We start from the raw sequence: 20,259 nt of genomic DNA on the forward strand, positions 1-20,259 counted from the left end.
ACAGGGACACCATCACTCTCTTGTTGTTCACAAACACCTAGGACTGAGCATCATGTACCATTCTCCCAGCACTACAGAGGAGGAGACGGAGGTCAGAGTGGTCGAGTAAATTGCCCGGTGTGCTTAGATTCAGGCTCAGGCTGGCCCTACCCCCAAGCCTGGGCTGTCGCTCGGGGGTATGTTTCTTGGAGTGAAGATGCAAGAAACCAGGTGCTAAGGTTAGACCACAGGGACCAAATTCACACAATTTTATGTCCAGGTTACAGCCTGGATGTGGGATCCCAGATCTCCCTAGGTGGTAGGAAGTGTGCCTCCTAAGCATACGTTCTCCTGCTCAGTCATGCCGTGGGTGGGCGCAGGTGAGAAGCTCCAGGCCATCCTGGCTCGGTGGAGTCAGGCATGTGTGTTCCCCACTGTGAATCTCAGCTCTCTTATTGAGAAAATGGGCACAGAGGTGTCGGCTTGCTCAGCTCATAGTCTGATTCCAAAATCAAGTGAAAGGAAAGCACTTTGAAAGATGCGATGCTGTGTCGTGCTGTGGAGGCACGGAAAGTCCCTGGTCCCGGGGGTGCGTGCTGTGGGTGTGGGAGTCTGAAGACTTAGATTCTCTGCTACTTCCCGGTGAGGATGGCCATGTCCTTTTGCTTCTCTCTGTACAACTGGTGCAGTCCCTTAGGCTGTTTATTGCTAGAGAGGAACTTAGTTATGGTCCCCAGGGCTGCCGCCAGCCCGGGGTTCTGCTTCCAGGCAATAAGCTTTATTAGCCCTACACTCTCAATTATCCTTTTTTCCTCCTCCGTGGGAAGAACGAAGAAATGGCTTGGGAAGCCCTCTTGAGGTCTGGTGACAGCTGTGACTTTATTTGGGGATTATTCTGGGGCATGTATAGATTCATCAAAGCTGCCTTCTTATTAAAACCAAGGAAAAGATCCCTCTCGCTGCCAGGGACATCCAGCCGGCCCCTCCCCTCAACTCCCCGCTCTCCCTCACTGCCTGTGCTCCGGGCTAGAGCGCCCTTGTCCTGTTTGACAATTAAAACCGCATCTTTAGCACCTTGACGCCCGCAGGCCCGACTCTCCTGAGGGGTGTGCTCTCCTGTCCTTGCTAATCCCCCAGTTCTCAAATACTGCCAGTGGCTGTCATCTTCCACCTACACGACAGTAAAGTCTACCTGAGAATGGAACTCCCTCACCCCTCAACCTCCTTCACCACCCAATGGAGAGGCATTGTGCAGGGAGGCAGGGAGGGGTGGGGAGCAGCAGGGAGGGGTGGGGAGGGGCAAAGAGGATGGGGAGGAGCGGATGCACCTGGCCTTCCAAATCCAGATTGTGGTGCCAGCTCTGGAAATACAGCAAGTCATTCCTGAATTTCCCAAACCGCAAGTGGGAAATCCACTGCAGCTGAGTCTCCTGTACTTTAGGATGTCTGAACTTTAGGATTTCCCTGGAATCATTATCATTCTAATCATTCTGGGACCTGAGAGAAGTAACTGAGCCGGGTCCAGCAAGGCACAGACACTGATGAAGTTCAGCCTAGCATTGGGCCTTTTTTTTTTTTTTTTTTTTTTCTTGAGACAGAATCTTGCTCTGTCGCCCAGGCTGGAGTGCAGTGGTGCAATCTCAGCTCGCTACAACCTCCACCTCCCAGGTTCAAGCAATTCTTCTGCCTCAGACTCCCAAGTAGCTGGGATTACAGACACGTGCCACCACGCCTGGCTAATGTTTGTATTTTTAGTAGAGACAGGGTCTCACCATGTTGGCCAGGCTGGTCTTGAACTCCTGACCTCAGGTGATCCACCTGCCTCGGCCTCCCAAAGTGCTGGGATTACAGAAGTGAGCCACCGCACCTGGCCTGGGCCTTCCTATTTTGAGGGAATCATCCCAGAATGAGAAGAACTCTGTGTCGCTGGGATGGAGAAGCATGTGCAGAGCTTGAGTGGGTCAGTACATGCCAGGCCGATCCCACTGTGAACAGTTCACCTCTGCTGGGGAACACGGGGGCAGGGGCTGTTTGTGTTCGGGGGGGCCACCTCTTTCTGATGCCACGTTCCTGGGCTTGCCCAACACCTGCTTGGCTGGAAGGTGACTCACCCACCTGCACAGCGAGAACCTCACCAACCTCAAGGATGCCAGCCTGCCAGGTCACCCCACAGCCAGCTACATCCTTGCCCAGCCCTGGCCGCAGCAGCCGCTGGGATCCCTTTGTCTTAGTGCAGGAGCAAAATGGGAAGGGGAGCCAGCAGTATAAGCTTCCAGGCAGTGTTCAGGTCGTGTGTCTCCTGGGCAGTTGGGGGCGTGAGTTAGGCAGGTGCTTTCCTCTCTCCCACCCACCCGGATCCAGTAGCTTTGCTGCCTGCGTGCTTTCGCCAACCACGGATGGGCCTCTCCTACTGTGGCCTCAATGCTGGGCCGTCTCCCCATCTGAGATCCACCCCCCTTAACCGAGTCTGCCTGCATCAGTGCTCACCTGGTTTAGGGCTGCGCTTAGAGCTAGCGTGTCCTGGTAGCGAGTGGCGTAGGCTCCAGTTCCTTTTCTCCACCGGCACTGTGGGCCAAGGCATGTGGCCTCCCACGCACCACAGCAGAGCTGCCAGGCGAGATTGATCTTCTGTGGTTGAGATGATCACTCTGGCTGTAGCCTGCTCACGCCATGAGTGACAGACAGGTGCTTAGGGCACCAGAGACTTCTCTAATAAGGTGGCAGCAGGCCGAGGTTGTTGATTTACCGTCCAGGATCTTCGTCTCGAGAGCCACAGCGCGTTCGTCTATAATCAGTGCTTTCCTTCTCACATCTCCTGACACAAGGATGAGCAGAGCAAGCTCGATGACACAGCTGCTCAACTGTAATCCTGTATGATCATTTTGCAAATTATTATTTTTAATATAATCAGCTTTTTCCTTAGGCAATAAAAGAAAAAGTTAAATTGCTCACAAACTAATAAAGGTTTATCTTCTGGAGCATCAAATTCTGTTTACTCATGAAACACACACCTCCTCTGTGCGCCCTTTGGGAGGAAAATTAGCATTTATTTTCCCTGAAAAACAAAAACAGTGGAAGATTTGTTGGCATCTTTTGGTGTTAAGCCCTTCCTTACATTTAAAATGACATAGAGGAATGCAAGAACTTTGGAAGAGGTCTGCCCTGACTCTGGATTTAATTTTAACTTTGGAAAAAAACCTGTTGTGTGCAGTAGGATATTATGTGGTGTCTGCAGTGCCTAGACGCTAACAACATGCATGGAACCAAGCTCCCCCTTGGACCCAGGAGCCAAGAGACTGAAGAAAGGGAAATGCTTTCATGACTCTCCACAACTTCCCCCACGTTCCCACGGGAGGGACGATGTCGTGTACTCCTCAGTGATGAGAAAGTGAGATTCCCCCAGCTAGATCCCTCCTCCTTTGATTCCTTTTGGTGGCAAGAGAAGTTGAAGCTTTGACACTCTCTTTATTTGTCTCAGTGCTAAAAGGCTTTAACTGCACTTAAAACTAATTCCATTGCGATTTTCAGATGCTCTCTGGAGTGATTCAGTGTTTTTCTTTTCCCTGATTTCCAGGTACGGAGATATGAGGAGACAGATTGGCTTTGAAATCAGAGACATGTGGTACAACCTTGGTGAGTAGCCTGGATGTGGGAGCATGGTGAATATCTTGCATCCCTGGTGCGTCATGACACTAGCCCTGTTCATCAGTGTTGGGATGTCTTAAGATCTTAATGGCTTCTGTTCCTTGGACAGCAGTTGCTACTCTTTGTAGTAACTGTTTTCAGGATTTAAGAGATAGAAGACCAAAGGCAAGGAAAGAAAATCTCATGGGTGTGGCAAAAAGAAAAATCCACAGAGCACCCTCTTGTGTCGGGTGGACACATGGCTTGGAGCTCTTTCCTCCCTGGCATTGCCTTCCTCCCCCAGTCACCTCAGTTCCTTCTGTGTCAAACAGGAAGCTCATCCTGCTTTGACATTTGCCGTCACCTACCATATTAAGTTTTATAGACTCTGCCTTCTAAAGGGTTAATTCACCTCCTCAAAAGCAGATCCTGTATTTAGGTACGCTGCCACCAGGTGGTGGCAGCCTAACATGGTCCTGTACTCAAAGCAGTGAAGGGTCTGTGTGTATATATGAAATTAGTACGATTTTATTTATAAATTAAGTAATTAAGTTTTTCCAACTAATTTTATCATGAACAGTAAGAATAAATCCGCTATTAAAATTTCAACCAACGTGACATGTAATTCTTGTAGATAAGCCCCTTCAAGAAATCAGTGACTGACAATAACTTGGTATCTTCGCAGCATCTTTACAGTACGCTCTGGGAATCCGGCCTCACTCCTCCTTGAGGTGAAGCTCCCTCTGGCTCCCGCCCTCAGCCCTGGGCTTGCTTTGTGCCAAGGTGTCCTAGGCCATGGGGTGCTGGTGGCCTTGCCTCGGTCCTGAGCAAAGCATCAGTTGCTTTTCTGCCCCAGGATCTCCAGGCCTCTACTTCCTTCCTTCAGATGGACACGAGAAGCCTGCATTGGCTTGTTGCGAGAAACCCTCCACTCTCCCCTCTACCTCAGAGAATCTTTTCCTACTAGAAGGAGGCAGGGGTCCGTCCGCATCACTCTGTTAGCCTCGTTGCATTAGGGTTTCACTTGTTGCACCAAGGTTGGGACAACTTAGCTGCGCCCCAGCCTGCTTACTTCCCGAGCCTCTGTGAGTCCCTGCGGTGGCTGGAGAACATGGCAAGAAAGACGCAGAACCCAGCGAGCCACACTTCACTTCTAGCTCACTATTTGCTTTTGCATCTTCCTTGCCATTCTTTGGTTTGACATGAGGCCTAATTAGGTTCTCAGGAATGGAAAGCCACAGCAGATGCTCCCAGGTGAGGATGGAGAGTGGGTCAGAGTGGCCCTGTCTGCCTGTGCCCTCCCAGTACAAAGAGAACCTACACCATTGCATCCTTTCTGGGTGTCCGTCCTGGAGTCAGTGGAGGACCCCTCAAGGAAGCTCTGTGCTAGGTCTCTGCACATGACTTTGCTGCAGTAGCTCCTATGTCCAGAATCTGAGTATGGGGTCTCAGCTGTCAAAGGGCCTGCTGATCTCTGCAACATGATATTTACCAGGCACCATCCTGTCCTTGGCCTTCCTGCCATCCCAGGGAGGAAGGTAGGGGCTCTGGGCTCAGAGTCAAGAGAGATGATAAGTCCCACCTTGAAGTTTTCATCCTCTTCTACTCCTGCCTCCCTGTGAGGCCTAATTCACATGGCTCAGTCTTTCTGGGCTGTTAGATAAAGTGGTTGGACTGAATTTTTCAAGAGCCTTCCAATCCCAAAACTCAAGAGTTCTATGACATATATATACGATGATCTCAGTAATAAAGTGCTAAGGCTTTTAGAACAGGGAGGAGGACCATCCATGATTCATTCTAATTGATCTCTGTGTTCTTTGTTAAAATCGTGCTCTGACAGATGCATGTGTCATTTGCTCTGGCAGGCCAGATGGCAGGCCCCACGCCAGGCGGGGACCCAGTGTGGTCCCAGGAGAGAGGGAGGCAGGAGAGGGCGGAGGGCTTTCACAGCAATGGCATGGAGGGGGGCTGTTCTCTCTTGGAACTCAGGGAGTCCAGGACTTTTAATAGGCACCAGCGTTCACGAAGGAGGTGATATGAGCTCCATCTGCCACAGTCGGGCTCTCAGGGCAGACCCCAGACCTCTCCTCTGGACACAGGCTCTCTCTGAGGCCATCTTTTACCCTGGCCCCTCCTAAAAGAGTGAGTCTGTTTTCTTCTATACTTCAACTCTGAAGTATAGATGGTGAGTTGTCTATTTTCCCCAATTGGACGCTTGCACATATACTTTCAAATGAAGGTTCTCATTCTGATGTGGCTCAATAACATTTCACATCATTTTTGATAACTAGAGACACCACCCTAGCAGAGGGTCTGATGGGTATTTACATACTGAAATGCTTCCTTCTCCCCGTACACAGCTGCAGCCACCATGCGACTCACCCTGGCCCCTGAGCACCCCCAGGATCCTCCACTGCTCTCCATGTGCCACGGTCATTGCCTAGCACCGAGGGAGCCTCTAAAACTCAGCTCGAGCCACAGCTGGCCAGAGATCACCCTGACTGATGGGTGCTCCTGCCTTTCTAGTTTTCTGGTTTGGGGTTGTTTTTGTTTTCAAGAATATTTAATGTCACCTCTGTAGTCCCTGAGATTGATCACCATTGAAAGTGGCTCCATTTCAATTTGTGCCACGTGCCACAATAACAATGAAGGAAGGAAAGGTGGGCCCAGAAATGGTGAGTTTCTCCTCGTGCCCCCTCCAAGTGCTTGAGCAGGCCCAGCCTTCTGAGGATACACTTGGGTCTGACACAAAGCACTTGGTTCTCTTGACGTTGTCTGTCATGCTCCAGATAGGCCAAGTCAAGCGACAGGAGACTTTTGATTTGAAAAAGGTTGCAGTGAAGAGAGCAAATTTCCCCCTTCCCTCCTGTCAGTGGCTGATTTGAATATGGTGGTTAATGCATGAGATGTGTGTTTTGCAGCTTTTTAGCCAGGAACATTGACTCTGGCCTGAGAAGCGGCCAAGACGTCAAAAGTAAACCATGACTGGCCAATTAGGGTCACGGACTTGGAAACAACAGGAAATAACAGTCAGCCACCAGAGCTGGGTTCCTTGCTGGTAAATAAGTTATTTTTCAAAGTGAGGGAGATGATCGTAAAAGCACCTGCAGCCCACAGGATATTCCCCAAGCAGCCCCTCAGGATAGCTAAGGATAGCCCCACAGGGTGGCCTCAGGAGCCCAGCTCCTTCCTGCCATGATCCCAGGTGCCTGAGTGTCTTTGCCAAGGCTGTCACGCTCCAAATTTATGACAGCACATCTCAGTTTCCCAGGATGTACACAGCCTACTTTGCACGTACTTTGTTTGTTTGTTTGTTTGTTTACTTTTTTTGTAAATGGGTGCAGGTTTGGGAACATATTGGCAGGATGATAGCACTGACTCTGCCAAGAAAATAGAAATGGAAATCAGATCTATTTATCAGCTTGCAATTAATAAACTGTCACTTGAGCAGACCTTCAGCTGAACGCTCCACGAGTCTCCTCCTTGAGTCTTTCCAATAGTATGCATGGCCCATAGAGAGGAGCATCTCAGCTCTTGCCTCCTCCATGCCCAGCCTCAGAGCAAGGATCTGGGGTCTGTTTTGCTCAATTTAATGCAAGGGCAAACGTGGCACTGCCCCATGGGACAGAGTGATGTGTTTCTTTCCCTCCCAAACCTGTCATATTTTGAGTCTGAAAGGAGAAATCAAAAGCAGGCTCTCTCTCAAAAGAAAAAAGGGGGGAAAATGTGTTTATTTACCCAGCTCCTGAGTTATTTATCAAAGCGTACTCTGTGCAGAAGCCCGCCGGAGCACCTGATCTCCTTGCCTGTGCCGCCTCGATTTACATTTTGTTTATTACATCCAGCACACTGGAGCGAGCACTAGACCCGAGCCAGCCAGAACAAATGTGCTTGGAGCAAGATCTTTATCCGCTGTGTTGGGTTTGGGATATTTTTCATGCAGGGATTCCCTTCATGGGTGTTTTTTGGTGACTGAGCAAATGGTGTTCTTTTCATTAAAACCTGTATACAGTGTGGCCTAACGGGTTTGGCTGGGTGGTGGAACTTTTTGCTCTGCCTGCTGTTGTGTATAGAGATTTTTCTGGGATGAGTCTATGTTTAATGTCCCAGATTTTTTAACACCAGTGATTGCAAAGAGATCATTTAAACACCTACAAGGAGGCTTCTGACAGGGGAGGCCCTGGCTTCGTGAGAAAACAAGATGTTGTTCCCAGGGGAAGCAGCTCCATGTTCTGTAACTAGAACAGACTCTAGGTGGGCTATGAGACTGGCAAGGACTGGAGGTAAAATATTCTCCTCATCACCTTCCTTTGTCTCAAAAGCGTGCCCTCTTTTTCTTTTAAGTCTACACTGCAGGAGTCACCTTGGTCCTCATTGGTTCCAAACCTGAGTTCATCGTTAAATTTGAGCAAGATGTGCTCCAGGGAAAATCCATAATACAAATATCAAAAAAAAAAAAAAAAAACGGTGGCTACCAGAGAACATTCCCTCCCCACTCCTGCTCGCCTTGGGGACCACTGGTTTGCGATGAGTCAGTCCCCAGGGTTGTCACTGTGCACAGAACTCGGTACCAGCTCCAGGCCAGTGTGTGTCTGTACTAATAAGGAGGGTAATAATCAGAGGTTAAGCTACTGTCGTTTTGGTCGCTTCTTTTTCCAATTCCTGCTTCTACAACCACTTGTTACTGCTTTCTATGTTTTTCCCAGCTTGGAACAATAAAACCTGTTGGTGACAGACAGAACTTTATGACACTGAAATTGTGGTTGATGAACAACTTGCTGTCACCATCATCTGTTTTCTGAAACATTGGCTCTGACATTTTTTAGGCATAATACACGGAAAGTTGTCACCTGAGAGATGGAATATAATAGAATTTTCAAGAGAATGCTTTGCGGCAGTTACAGGCCTTTCAGAAACATTAAGCATTTGGGAAAGTGATGAGAATCACCCAATGATAGTCTTAGTCAAATTATTAATTATGTTGTAAAAGTTAAAAATAAGATGTTAATTACCTTTTATGTGCATGTCCATTGAATAAGAAGTCATTCAGTCTAATTATGAGGATTACCTATTTTCTTAAGTATAGTTATAGTAGCCACATTTGTTTAATGATTCTCTTTACAGAAATGTATATTCGCTGAATTGCAAAGAAAACTAAAGAATTTAGTTTCCTGATTGTGTAAAAATATTAATAAGATTGATTAATTTGGGATACATTGTTGGTGTTAATAAAATATCGCAAATATTTTATTCAAACATTTAATTTCTTGGGCATTCTTCTGTTATATTTCGGAAATGAAATGGTTTAGTTGCAGTGGGGTGAAATGAAAACAAAATCAAGATTTCTGAAAGACAAGAGGGTCGGCTTTTAAAAGACCACCTTTTTGACAGGACCTGCCTCTGAGTGTCGTTATGTCGCCTTAACTAAGGTCCGCAGCCCCGTGTTTAGGAAGGAGTCTTCCAGGAGCTTCGTTCCGGAGGTGCAGGGTCCAGGCGGTGAAAGAAGCTTGGCAGCTGCTGTGGTTTCCGCCCGCCGCCATCGCTCTGAACTTGCCTGGTTCACTTCAAGCTCTTTAGGAGCTCACCCTGATCCTCAGAGGTGCAGCAGCCATGCACCCACAGGATATGGGGTCCCCAACTGGGGTGGGGACAGTGGCAGCCAACCCACAGCTAGCAGGAGGAAGGGGCTAGCCACATCAGGCCCAACCACCGGCTGCTCGGCCCGGTCACCAGATTTCCCGATGGTGATCCTGGGCTAGCATCTTTCTAAGTCAGAGATAGAGGCCCAGGAAAGTACGATACCAAGATTTCCAACAAAAACCATTGAAATTAAAAACATAAATTGAGTGCTTGTGAGAAGCCAGTCTCTACTTTCTGGGAGTTTATTTTAGAATTGTAATATCTCAGCAGTGGTGGATAAAATGACAGAAAATGACAGATCACTGACCTCTCTGTTCATTTTGCAACTATAGAGGACGAATAAGGGAGTGGACAGCTCAAACAGTTTCTCTTTCAGAGAGGCGGGTAGGGTCCGAGTACCATGCAAAGATCCTGAGACAAGCAAACAGGGAAGGAATTTGTAAAATGAGAGTCACAGCTAAGCCTTCATAATCTCAGACCCGGGTTCAAATCCTGCTCCTCCCTTTCTCTGAACAGCTCGCGGAATAGCTTTGGGAACAGCCCACTTTCCTCATCTGTTTAACAGGTTAAGAAGGTGCCCATCTCACAGGGTTACTGTGAAAATTCAGTGAGCTGATGCTTTCTCCTGAGCTTGTCATGTAAATTGTAAATGCTAGCTAATATGATCGTATTATGATTCACATTTGAAAACTTTTGAGAAACATTTTTCTCAGTTCTTTAAAAATCATATCTGGGACAAGCTAGGTGAGATGAGATACAATAAAGTCGTTCTTTAAATAAGCATTTTCCTATCAAACAATAGCTCGAGAAGGTCGAATCACTGCTGTTTTTAGGGTTTCAGCCTCGGATGCCGGCGCCTTGATTTACTTTGATTGGAGTCATTTGGAATGTTGCAGAAATCACTCTGCATTATTTACAGAGGTGTCAAATGGTAAACTCGTCTTCATAAGATGTGGGAGATAAAAAGGACCCAAGAGACTCTCTGCTCTCTCTCATTTGTCGGCTCCTGTTCCTGTCAGTGTGCACAGAGTTAGAGGCTGAGACTCCCCACTCGCAGCCCCTGCTCTATTCAGAACTGGGAATCAAGCTGCGTGTGTTCTGAATCCGTGTGATAGAATCGGCTACTTGTAAAACAGTGTTTATCTTCTCTGACAGAGAAGTCATGATTACAGGCTTATATTGCGCAGCTCTTTGAATAGCTTCACTTATAAAATGTGGAATACAGGCCACTTCTTATACTAATGGCTGCGAAAGTTCAAAATCATCATCTGCAGAGAGAATTTGATGCATATTTTCAGGATCCTGCTGCTCAAAGTCACCGTGATCTGTGTTGTGTTGTTTTATCCATTTAAGCCCATTTTAGAATTCTATTTTGCTTTATTTCTGAATACTGTATTTCTTTATTCCAAGGTCAACACAAGATAAAGTTCATTCCAGAAATGGTGGGCCCAATATTAGAAATGACGTTAATTCCCGAGACGGAGCTGCGCAAAGCCACCATCCCCATCTTCTTTGATATGATGCAGTGTGAATTTCATTCAACCCGAAGCTTCCAAATGGTAAGGACATAGATGTGCAGCGAGTGGCCGGGGACATGAAGGAGACAAACCTGAAAACCTTGAAAGAAACTTGTAGACAATTCTAGAGTTAAAGGTGCCAACGTGGAAAACACATTTTCCTACAGCTTGAGACAGAAAAGGCCTGTGATTTTCCTTATTGAAGAAGCTTATCATCCCTTGCACTCAACTTTCGGAAGGATTATTCTGAATTTTTAGCTCTTACTTACTTCTTTTAATCTGGGTTTACTTACACATTCAACCCTGGATAAAAGTCTCTTGCTCCCACTTCTTGGTACGTGCTCTTGTAGAGTGTTTACTCAAAGGTCATGTGTTATATTCTCTCAGTCCGGCTGCTTATTGCAGAATTATGGTATTTTGAAAGCTAAAGTCTTTGCTTTTATTCTCTTAAGTGTGTGTCTTAAGAGACTTAAGGTCTTTTGCCTGTGCGATGAAACTGATGAAAATTCCTCTAAGAAAGTGTATATAAAGTGCTCAAAACATACTGTGCCAAACAGCATGAGGAACCAACTCTGCTGCATAACTTACGCTCAGGAAGTAACAAAATCTCCTGGATCCCAAGAAAATAAGTATATAGTGTTTATGTATTCTTGGGTTGGCACCCACACCCACACATACACAGGCACATCCCCACACACACATACACATGTGTATCCCCACACACACACATACACATGTATATCCCCCACGCACACACACATATCCACACACACATACACATACACATGCACATCCTCACACACACACACATGTATATCCCCACACACATATACACATACACATGCACATCCACACACACACACATACACATGTGTATCCCCACACACACATACACATGTGTATCCCCCACGCACACACACATATCCACACACACATACACATACACATGCACATCCTCACACACACACACATGTATATCCCCACACACATATACACATGCACATGCACATCCACACACACACACATACACATGTGTATCCCCACACACACATACACATGTATATCCCCCACGCACACACACATATCCACACACACATACACATACACATGCACATCCTCACACACACATACACATGTATATCCCCACACATATATACACATACACATGCACATCCACACACACACACATATACACATGTGTATCCCCACACACACATACACATGTATATCCCCCACGCACACACACATATCCACACACACATACACATGCACATCCTCACACACACATACACATGTATATCCCCACACACATATACACATACACATGCACATCCACACACACACACACACATGTGTATCCCCACACACACATACACATGTATATCCCCCATGCACACACACATATCCACACACACATACACATACACATGCACATCCTCACACACACATACACATGTATATCCCCACACACATATACACATACACATGCACATCCACACACACACACACACACGTGTATCCCCACACATACATACACATGTACATCCCCCACACACACATGTATATACACATACACATAGACATCTTCACACACACATACACATATATATCCCCACACACATATACACATACACATGCACATCCCCCCACACATACATATGTATATCCCCACACACACACGTATATCCACACACACACGTACATCCCCCCACACACACACGTATATCCACACACACACACACATACACATCCTCACACACACACACATGTACATCCACACACATGTACACATACACATGTACATCCACACACACACATACACATGCACATCCCCACACACATACACATGTATATACACACACACGTATATCCCCCACACACATACACATGTATATCCACACACACATATCTCCACACACATGCACATACACATGCATATCCCCACACACACATACACATGTATATCCACACACACACACACGTATATCCCCACACACATACACATATACATGCACATCCCCACACACACATACACATGTATATCCACACACACACACGTATATCCCCACACACATACACATACTCATGCACATCCCCACACATGCACATGGTATGACTTTCTCCTTAGTGTACTAATGGTTTGGCCATGATGCTTTGCCGGAGACCTAGGAGAAGCCCAAGTGCTAGGGAGTCCTCTGAATTGAAAGATACCTTTTAAAAAGTATTATACTGGACCAGATGTGGTGGCTCACGCCTGTAATCCTAGCACTTTGAGATGCCAAGGCAGGCAGATCACTTGAGCTCAGGAGTTCGAGACCAGCCTGGGAAACATGGCAAGACTCCGTCTCTACAAAAAATACAAAAATTAGCCAGGCATGGTGGTGCACGCCTTGGTCAGGGAAATCAAGACTGCAGTGAGCTGTGATCACACCACTGCACTCCCGCCTAGGTGACAGAGCCAGACCCTGTCTCTAAATAAATACATAAAAATTAAAAATTATTATAGCAATTCAAGTCAACATACTAAGCACTTTACATAGATTTTAGAGGAATTTGCAGAAAAATTCCTATAATGAAAGGAAATCAAAACTTCATCAATCAAGATAGTTTAGTGTTGGTAGGATCTAATATTAAAGGGTATATTATCCTTACCCACCTCTGCAGTTTATCATTTAAGGAAGCTTTGAGTAGTTTATAGATTTTCATTGGTCATCTTCATCATATCACACGAAGGCAGCATCCACGAAGCATGATTTTGCTCTTTCGTAGAACAGAAAAGAGAGAGACAAAACCAAAACAGTCTCCACACCGTGAGTGGAAGTTGAGTTTAGATACTGAGGGCAGGGAGACTGAGGTTCACAGGCTTAGCCAGGTATTATCTGGGTCTTCAGCAAATCACTCAGCATCTTTTAAGTCTCCAATTCAAGCTTGTAACCTTGGCATGAAATAGAATCTACCAGAAAGGCGTGTAGTGAGAATGAAATAAAATCAGACCTGTACACCCCCTAGCATGGTGCCCGGCACCGTAAAAGGTGGCTGTGGATGCTGCTGTTCTTTCAGGGCTCAAACCTCCCTTGGTCTGGGTGTTTGTGGAGTGCAGGGGGCAGCCTGCAGGGTGAGCCCCCAGTGTCTGCAGGCCCGTGGGGCCCAACGCTGCATACAAACCTGGGCGTGGCCATTTCATCGGGGTTGCTCCTGAAGCCGGGGAGGAGCGCACGGGAGATGAACAGAGTCTGACTGCTGGAGCCGTTTCCTTCAACCTTCACATGCCCACAACTGCGCTTCCAAACCCATTGCAGAGGAGCCTAACACCTGGCTAGGGTATCATTATTTGTTTTTTGCACTTTGCTCCACTAGGCAGTTTTTTATTTTTTTGAGTCGGAGACTCACTCTGTTGTCCAGACTGGAGTGCAGTGACGCAATCTCAGCTCACTGCAAACTCCGCCTCCCGGGTTCAAGCGATTCTCCTGCCTCAACCTCTGAGTAGCTGGGACTACAGGCGTGCACCACCACGCCTGGCTAATTTTTGTATTTTTAGTAGAGACAGGGTTTCACCGTGTTGACCAGGATGGTCTCAATCTCTTGACCTCGTGATCCACCCACCTTGGCCTCCCAAAGTGCTGGGATTACAGGAGTAAGCCACCGCGCCCAGCCCTAGGCAGTTTTTTTATAAGGTGACTGTTATTTTCACATTATTCTAACTGTGGACAGTAGGGAGGGCTTTAGTTTAACTTCCCCAGTGTAATATCAGTTGTGCTGGGATGAGTGGTGTTAGTACCTGCCTCCCTTCTTCCTTCCTTTCTCCCTCCCTTTCTTCCTTCTTTCCTCCCTTCCTTCTTTCCTTCCCTTCTCTCTTTTTTTCCAAGATAGCAGAAGGTCTCCCTGTATTGATTTTTAATAATATTAAAGATAATTCGTTTTCGAAAGAACAGCTGTTTTTGTTTCTCTGGCTCACTCTCAGTCTGTGTATACACAAAGTGTTTGTATAAAGACTGTACTAATACAACATTGTAAATACTGTACTTAGATTTTTTTATTAATGTTGTTTCTGTTTGACAATATATCAAAGAGCTCTCCCTTAATTACAACATAGCAACCATGATATTAGTGATATTACTGATGGCATAAAATGAACTATCACTTTCTTGATATAACTGAGCATGTAGGTTGTTTGCAGATTTTCACTGCTGCGAATAACTGTGCAGTGAACACATTCATGCATATAGCTTGAATTTATTTTCAAAGTTTTCCCAGTATACATTCTCATAAATGTAATTACTGATTTCAAATATGTTTGTAACTTTTGATATTATTGCCAAATGGTTTGATGTTAGTACCATAAGATTTGCCCCATCTCTGTAGCGCTGGCACGATATCATGGCCCCAATTTCACTGCCAACTCGTTGGAACTACGAATTATAATTTAAATGCTTTTTCCTAGGCAGAAACTTCATCTGACTTTTTGAATTTTATATAAATCAAGCCCAAAGAAGGACTTTGTGAAAAATTGCTACTAAAGAATCAGGCTAAGGGGGAAAGTGTATTTATATAGATAAATGTCACTAGCACAGAAAACTAAGATCAAAAGTATTTAAAATATCATTCCATTTGTCACTTTTTAAGCAGTCTTTGGGTCAAAATAAGGTTAAGAGCAGTTAGAATAAAGATGAATAAGAGTTTGGTTTCTGAATTGTTCCCCTTTTCCCTCACATTCTTTTGTCTCATGGCTGCCTTGTGGTAGGTTTAAAAAATCTTACAATAGTCTTCTGAGGAAGTGGTTCATTTTCTCCAATTTGCAGGGGCCCCAGGTTTGCTAGGAAATGGTCTGAAGTTAAGGAGAGCCACAGAATTTGTGCCACCATTTTAAACACTGTCTTCCCATTGGGCTTCACATTCCACCCAGCGTCAGGAAACATCTTTCCAGAAAACCAAACTGTTTTTGAGTAATACCATGAAACAGGTGGTATATTTAGTTCCATCTCATAAACACCAGACTATTTCACAGGCGTGAAACATGCCATGCTTGGATGTATGTAAATCCAAGCATAAGCGTGAAGACACAGATTCACCCACAAGAAGGACCCACCAAGCGTGGTCAGCTCCCTGAACTGTTGGGTTCAGAGTCACCTGTTTTATGTCTGTTGTCATCTGCTTGAACCTCTGCAGACAAGGGATAGCGTACATTAAAGATCTTTCACATGAAGGCAGAAAAACTAACTCATGTTTTAGAAAAATCTCTCTTGGATGTGAATCTGCTTCTGTGATTGGGAAAAGATCAGTTTTCTTCTGTTTGATGTGCCCAGCTCAGCTTCCCAGCTGGAATGCCCCAAGCCTGCAGCGTCGTCCCCTTTTCTGCCAGTCTCCTTGTCACTGGGTTTTCCGGCTGTGGGTCGTGCTGGCCTGGCCTTTGCTTGCTCCCCTGGCCTCCGTGGCAGTCGTTTGTGAAGCTTCATCAATCCTCCCTCTGTCTCGTCTGCAGCCTCCATCCTCTTTGCACAGTCACCATTGCACTAGGCCAGGATTATTCCTGGGCCACAGCGTTTGTCTCTTGACTTACTCTATCTACGTTTTCTAAGTCGTTTCTGCCCCCAGTTCCACTCGTCCCTCAGCTGGTCTTCTGAAGCACAAGGGATGGCACCTATTCTTTGTTGGTGATGTGGGCGAATGTGTAGAGTGGGCATGTGTGTGGCGCATTGGTGCAGGGCTGGCCCCACCTGCTTCTCCATCCATGAGCTTCTGGGCTGGGGATGGTCGGCTGCTGCCTAACTCCTCTGCCACAAGCCCAGTTACCTCACCTTATTAGTCACCTCAGCAAGGGCTTAAGTTGCCTCCACTTTAATAGCAGATGTGCAAACCCTACTGGAGTGGGGAAGAAGACATTAGGGGGTTTGTTTTTACAACACTTTAGTGTTTTGAACCCATGATAGAGCTTACTTTTTAAAGGTTGCTATGTCTTTTGGAGTGGAGCTGTTAATGTGCTACTGTTTGTGAAGTATGAAATAATATGTATGTCCAGGTTGTATTTTACTCTTACAATTGGAGTAGAGAGGAGACCTGCTGGATTCAGAAGAAAAACCTGCTATTTTACTCAAGATTAAACTGCACCAAACCATTACTGGAATTTTAAAAGCATGTGTTACAAATGGGCTTTTCTAACATTGCCTGGAGTTTCTGCTCTTGTGCTCGCTCTTCAGCCGCAGCGGAGGGCATCTCATTAGAACGTTCTTTCCCTTACACCTCCTCAAGAGCCTGCTGATTTCCTGTCTCCACTTGTGCAAGAAAGAGCACAAATTTTCCTTCAGAATAGACTCAGCCTCGCCCTTATCCTGCTTCTCCAGGGTCCATGTGTTGAGGGGGCTCTCTTGGCGGCAGGATGGGGTGGCATGGAGTTATCCTTTCATGGGCCATGTCCTCCTTGTGGCCTGGGACACTCTGTCCAGAGCTGCAGTGAGTGCCTTAGGTCAGCTTGACAGCACTCGCTCTGGGGAGGTGGCGATGAAGCTCCACGAAAGGCTCCAGGCTGAAGGTCCCTGATGCTAGTGGAAGCCCCCTGTGAAGGGCCGTGCTGGGCAGGGGCTGGGCCAGACAGAAGCCTGTGAGATGGGAGGCCCCCAGATGTGCACAGTGGCCGTGAATTCTTCTTAGAAATCCCTCCTACCTTCAAAGTTGTATGTTTCACTGCGGGCTGGGTCCACAGCCATAGAGCTCCAGTCCACTGACAGAAAGGCGCTCCCAGCGACTGGACGCTGCGTGACGCTCTAGCAGTCTCACACCTCTCTCCCATCCCAGCCCTGTTTGTGTACGGCCAGGAGGCTGCTGCCTGTGGAGGGATTTCTTTTCCTCCTAGTGCTTGTAGTGTGGACACTGCAGGCCGAGGGAGGTGGGGATACATGTGGGAAGCCCCAGTGGATGCCTACTGTAGCCATGCCCCTGAGGTGGCCCCCAGCCCTGTGGCCGCTGTCATCAGCCATTCCCTACATCACTGGGCACTCTTGTGCCACTTCCCTGCCCTGTCCATACTCAAGGCCACTGTGGACATCTGGGGCCTCCTAGGCATCTGTCTGTCCAAGTTCCTGCCAGAACATGGCCCTTCACAGGGGAAGTTCCATTAGCATCAGAGACCTTCTGTCTGGAGGCTTTGGCAGAGCTTCATCACCACCTCCCCAGAGCCAGCTCTGTCAAGCTGACCTAAGGCACTCACTGCAGCTCCTCAGCAAAAACCCATTTCTCATCTCTTCTGCCTCTTTTGTCTCTGAGTGCTCCAGCTGCCTGTGGTCATCCTGGCTCTTCCAGCACTTTCTGTGAATCTTTTTATGATCCGGATGCCCCAGCCATTCTCCTGACTCATTCCTCCACTGCTGCTTCTTTCTGTCCTGGTGCCTAAGGGCACATTCTCTGCCCCCTTTGCTTACAGCTGGCCAACTCCTCAAGACACCACCACAGCTGTGGTCATCCCACCCCCTCGCCCTGTCCCCACCAGAGTCCAGAGAGTAGCATGTTTACCCCTAGACTCAGGACTCCAGGAATCTCCACTTGTTTGAAAGGAGAGATCCTCCTTGGTAAGGTTTCGGAACTGAGAAGCTGGCAGGGGAGATATGGAGAGGCACTGGGGTCTTCATGTCCCTTATCCCATCCACCTGGCCGAGCCTGCCCGTGGTCACAGGAGATGAGCCCGCCCCTGGCCTTAAGCTGACTCTCCCTACCTCACCAAGAACCCTGCCCTGCCATGGACCACACTCCAAGTCTCACCCTCATACTGGATTTTGCTTCATAATAAAAAGCATACTTTTAAATTCCCTCCTGGCATCTTTTTAAAGAATTCCATTTGTTATGCCTTTGGAAAATACAGAACTAACAGCTGAGAATTGCAGCAAATGACCATGTGGGCCATAGACCATTAATAAAAATGGAATGGAAAAAGCTGCCCAGCAAAAATAATATTTTCAATCATGGAGCTATTTTCTGTCATCTTTGTGAGGCTCAGTAAAATGCTCCACAACTTCCAGAAATTCCCATTTAGTCCTAACAGTATTAGAACATGAGTAATCTTCATGTCATCAGTGTTGCCAGGCTCCTGTTTGAATAATCTCTTCACACTGCCCGTGCCGGTAACCAGAAGCCAGTAATTGAATAGCCGGGTGAATGTCGTCGGCTTCTGCCACTTGGTGGAAAGGCCAATGTATTTTCCACTGTAATATGAATGTGAATGAGTTTGGTAGCAATTTTGTCTTGTTTATTCTTTAATTCATTGGGATTTTATTTGTTGGTTTGTTTATTTTTGCTTTCAATGTCAAAATAATTCTTGCCTAAAGAGGAAATACGGCACAAGAGGCTTCTGTTTCATTGAATCCAGACCCAAAGATGCTCTGAGAGGCCATGGAAACCAATATCATTGACTCCAGGAGCAGTGACTATATTGAATTCCATTCTTAAAAGCCCTTCAGCAAAGAGATTCTCAAACTTCCATAATCCCCTTTAACCAAATTAAACAGGACTAATTTTGAGGCCATGTTCCCAGACTCCACTGGAATTGCATGCAGCCCTAAAGTCACTCTGATCTGTGTCGTGTAGATGTAAGGAGCCGCTGCACCTGTCACAGGCATCAGCAAGGTGTCATGTATGCAATGGACAGCTCCCAGCCAGGCAGCTCCACATGAGTGGCGCTGGGTCCTCCAGGCTCATGAGTGTTTCACAAGAGCTCCAAGGTCAGCAAGCCCCCTGCTTGGTGGACGTAGGAGGATGTGGAGGTTTTTGAATGTGGGATGAAGTGCCACTGATTAATTAAGTGTGTAATTAAGTTTTCGGAGCAGTTAGGCAAGAAGAATGCTCTATATATAAAGATATGAATGTGTCTGAGCACAGGAGCTCAAGACTGAGTGAACTCAGTCCTGAGTTCCACCCAGATGCAGTCCAGCAACTTTCTCCCGCCCACCTCCTCCTGCACATCCTCAAGGGGTAAGGTGTGGTTGTGCAGTTTCATCAGAGTGGCACCATTCCGGGGAGAGAAGGCAGAGGGAGTCTGATTCCTTGGTGCCCTCTGAAACCAGGAGGTGGTCCAACACCATGCCCCTGCCTGCAGTATCTTCTGAGCATTTTTTCTTTAAATACAGGAGAAACTAGAGCACTCTGGGCAAACAGCAGCATTGTACTAAGGTTTATTTGTAAAGGGTCAAATAAGCCCTTCTGCTAATGTACTTAGCAGACCATGTCCATAGATTTCAGATTTCACCCAGCTCTTGAGGACCTCGGAGCCCTCCGTCAAGGTGGTGAGTGATCTGTGCAAACCTTTCCACCCTGGCGCAGCCTCCTGCTACACTCCCACAGAACCCTGGAGCTCTTCTATTATGTAAAGCGTGGTCCTGGCTGGCTGGCAAGTGCAGGCTGATTTTAGACATTACAGACGTATAAAATTATAAATGCATTAGTAAGAATAGTAAATCTCACCCAAAACAAAAATTATGCATTCCAAACCACATATAATTGGCTTTTGGATTAGCAC

At 46.7% G+C, this 20,259-nt stretch overlaps 1 protein-coding gene across 1 annotated transcript in view; it reads left to right on the top strand.

The window, feature by feature from the left end:
• DOCK1 (dedicator of cytokinesis 1) overlaps positions 1–20,259 on the top strand; it is a 557,083-nt gene that overhangs the window by 448,771 nt on the left and 88,053 nt on the right. The window contains 2 exon segments of the mRNA XM_050803710.1: positions 3,554–3,612; positions 10,654–10,802. Of these exon segments, the coding sequence (XP_050659667.1) occupies positions 3,554–3,612; positions 10,654–10,802 (208 nt within the window).

Source organism: Macaca thibetana, chromosome 9 (assembly GCF_024542745.1).
Source record: "Macaca thibetana thibetana isolate TM-01 chromosome 9, ASM2454274v1, whole genome shotgun sequence".
Classification (NCBI taxonomy): domain Eukaryota; kingdom Metazoa; phylum Chordata; class Mammalia; order Primates; family Cercopithecidae; genus Macaca; species Macaca thibetana.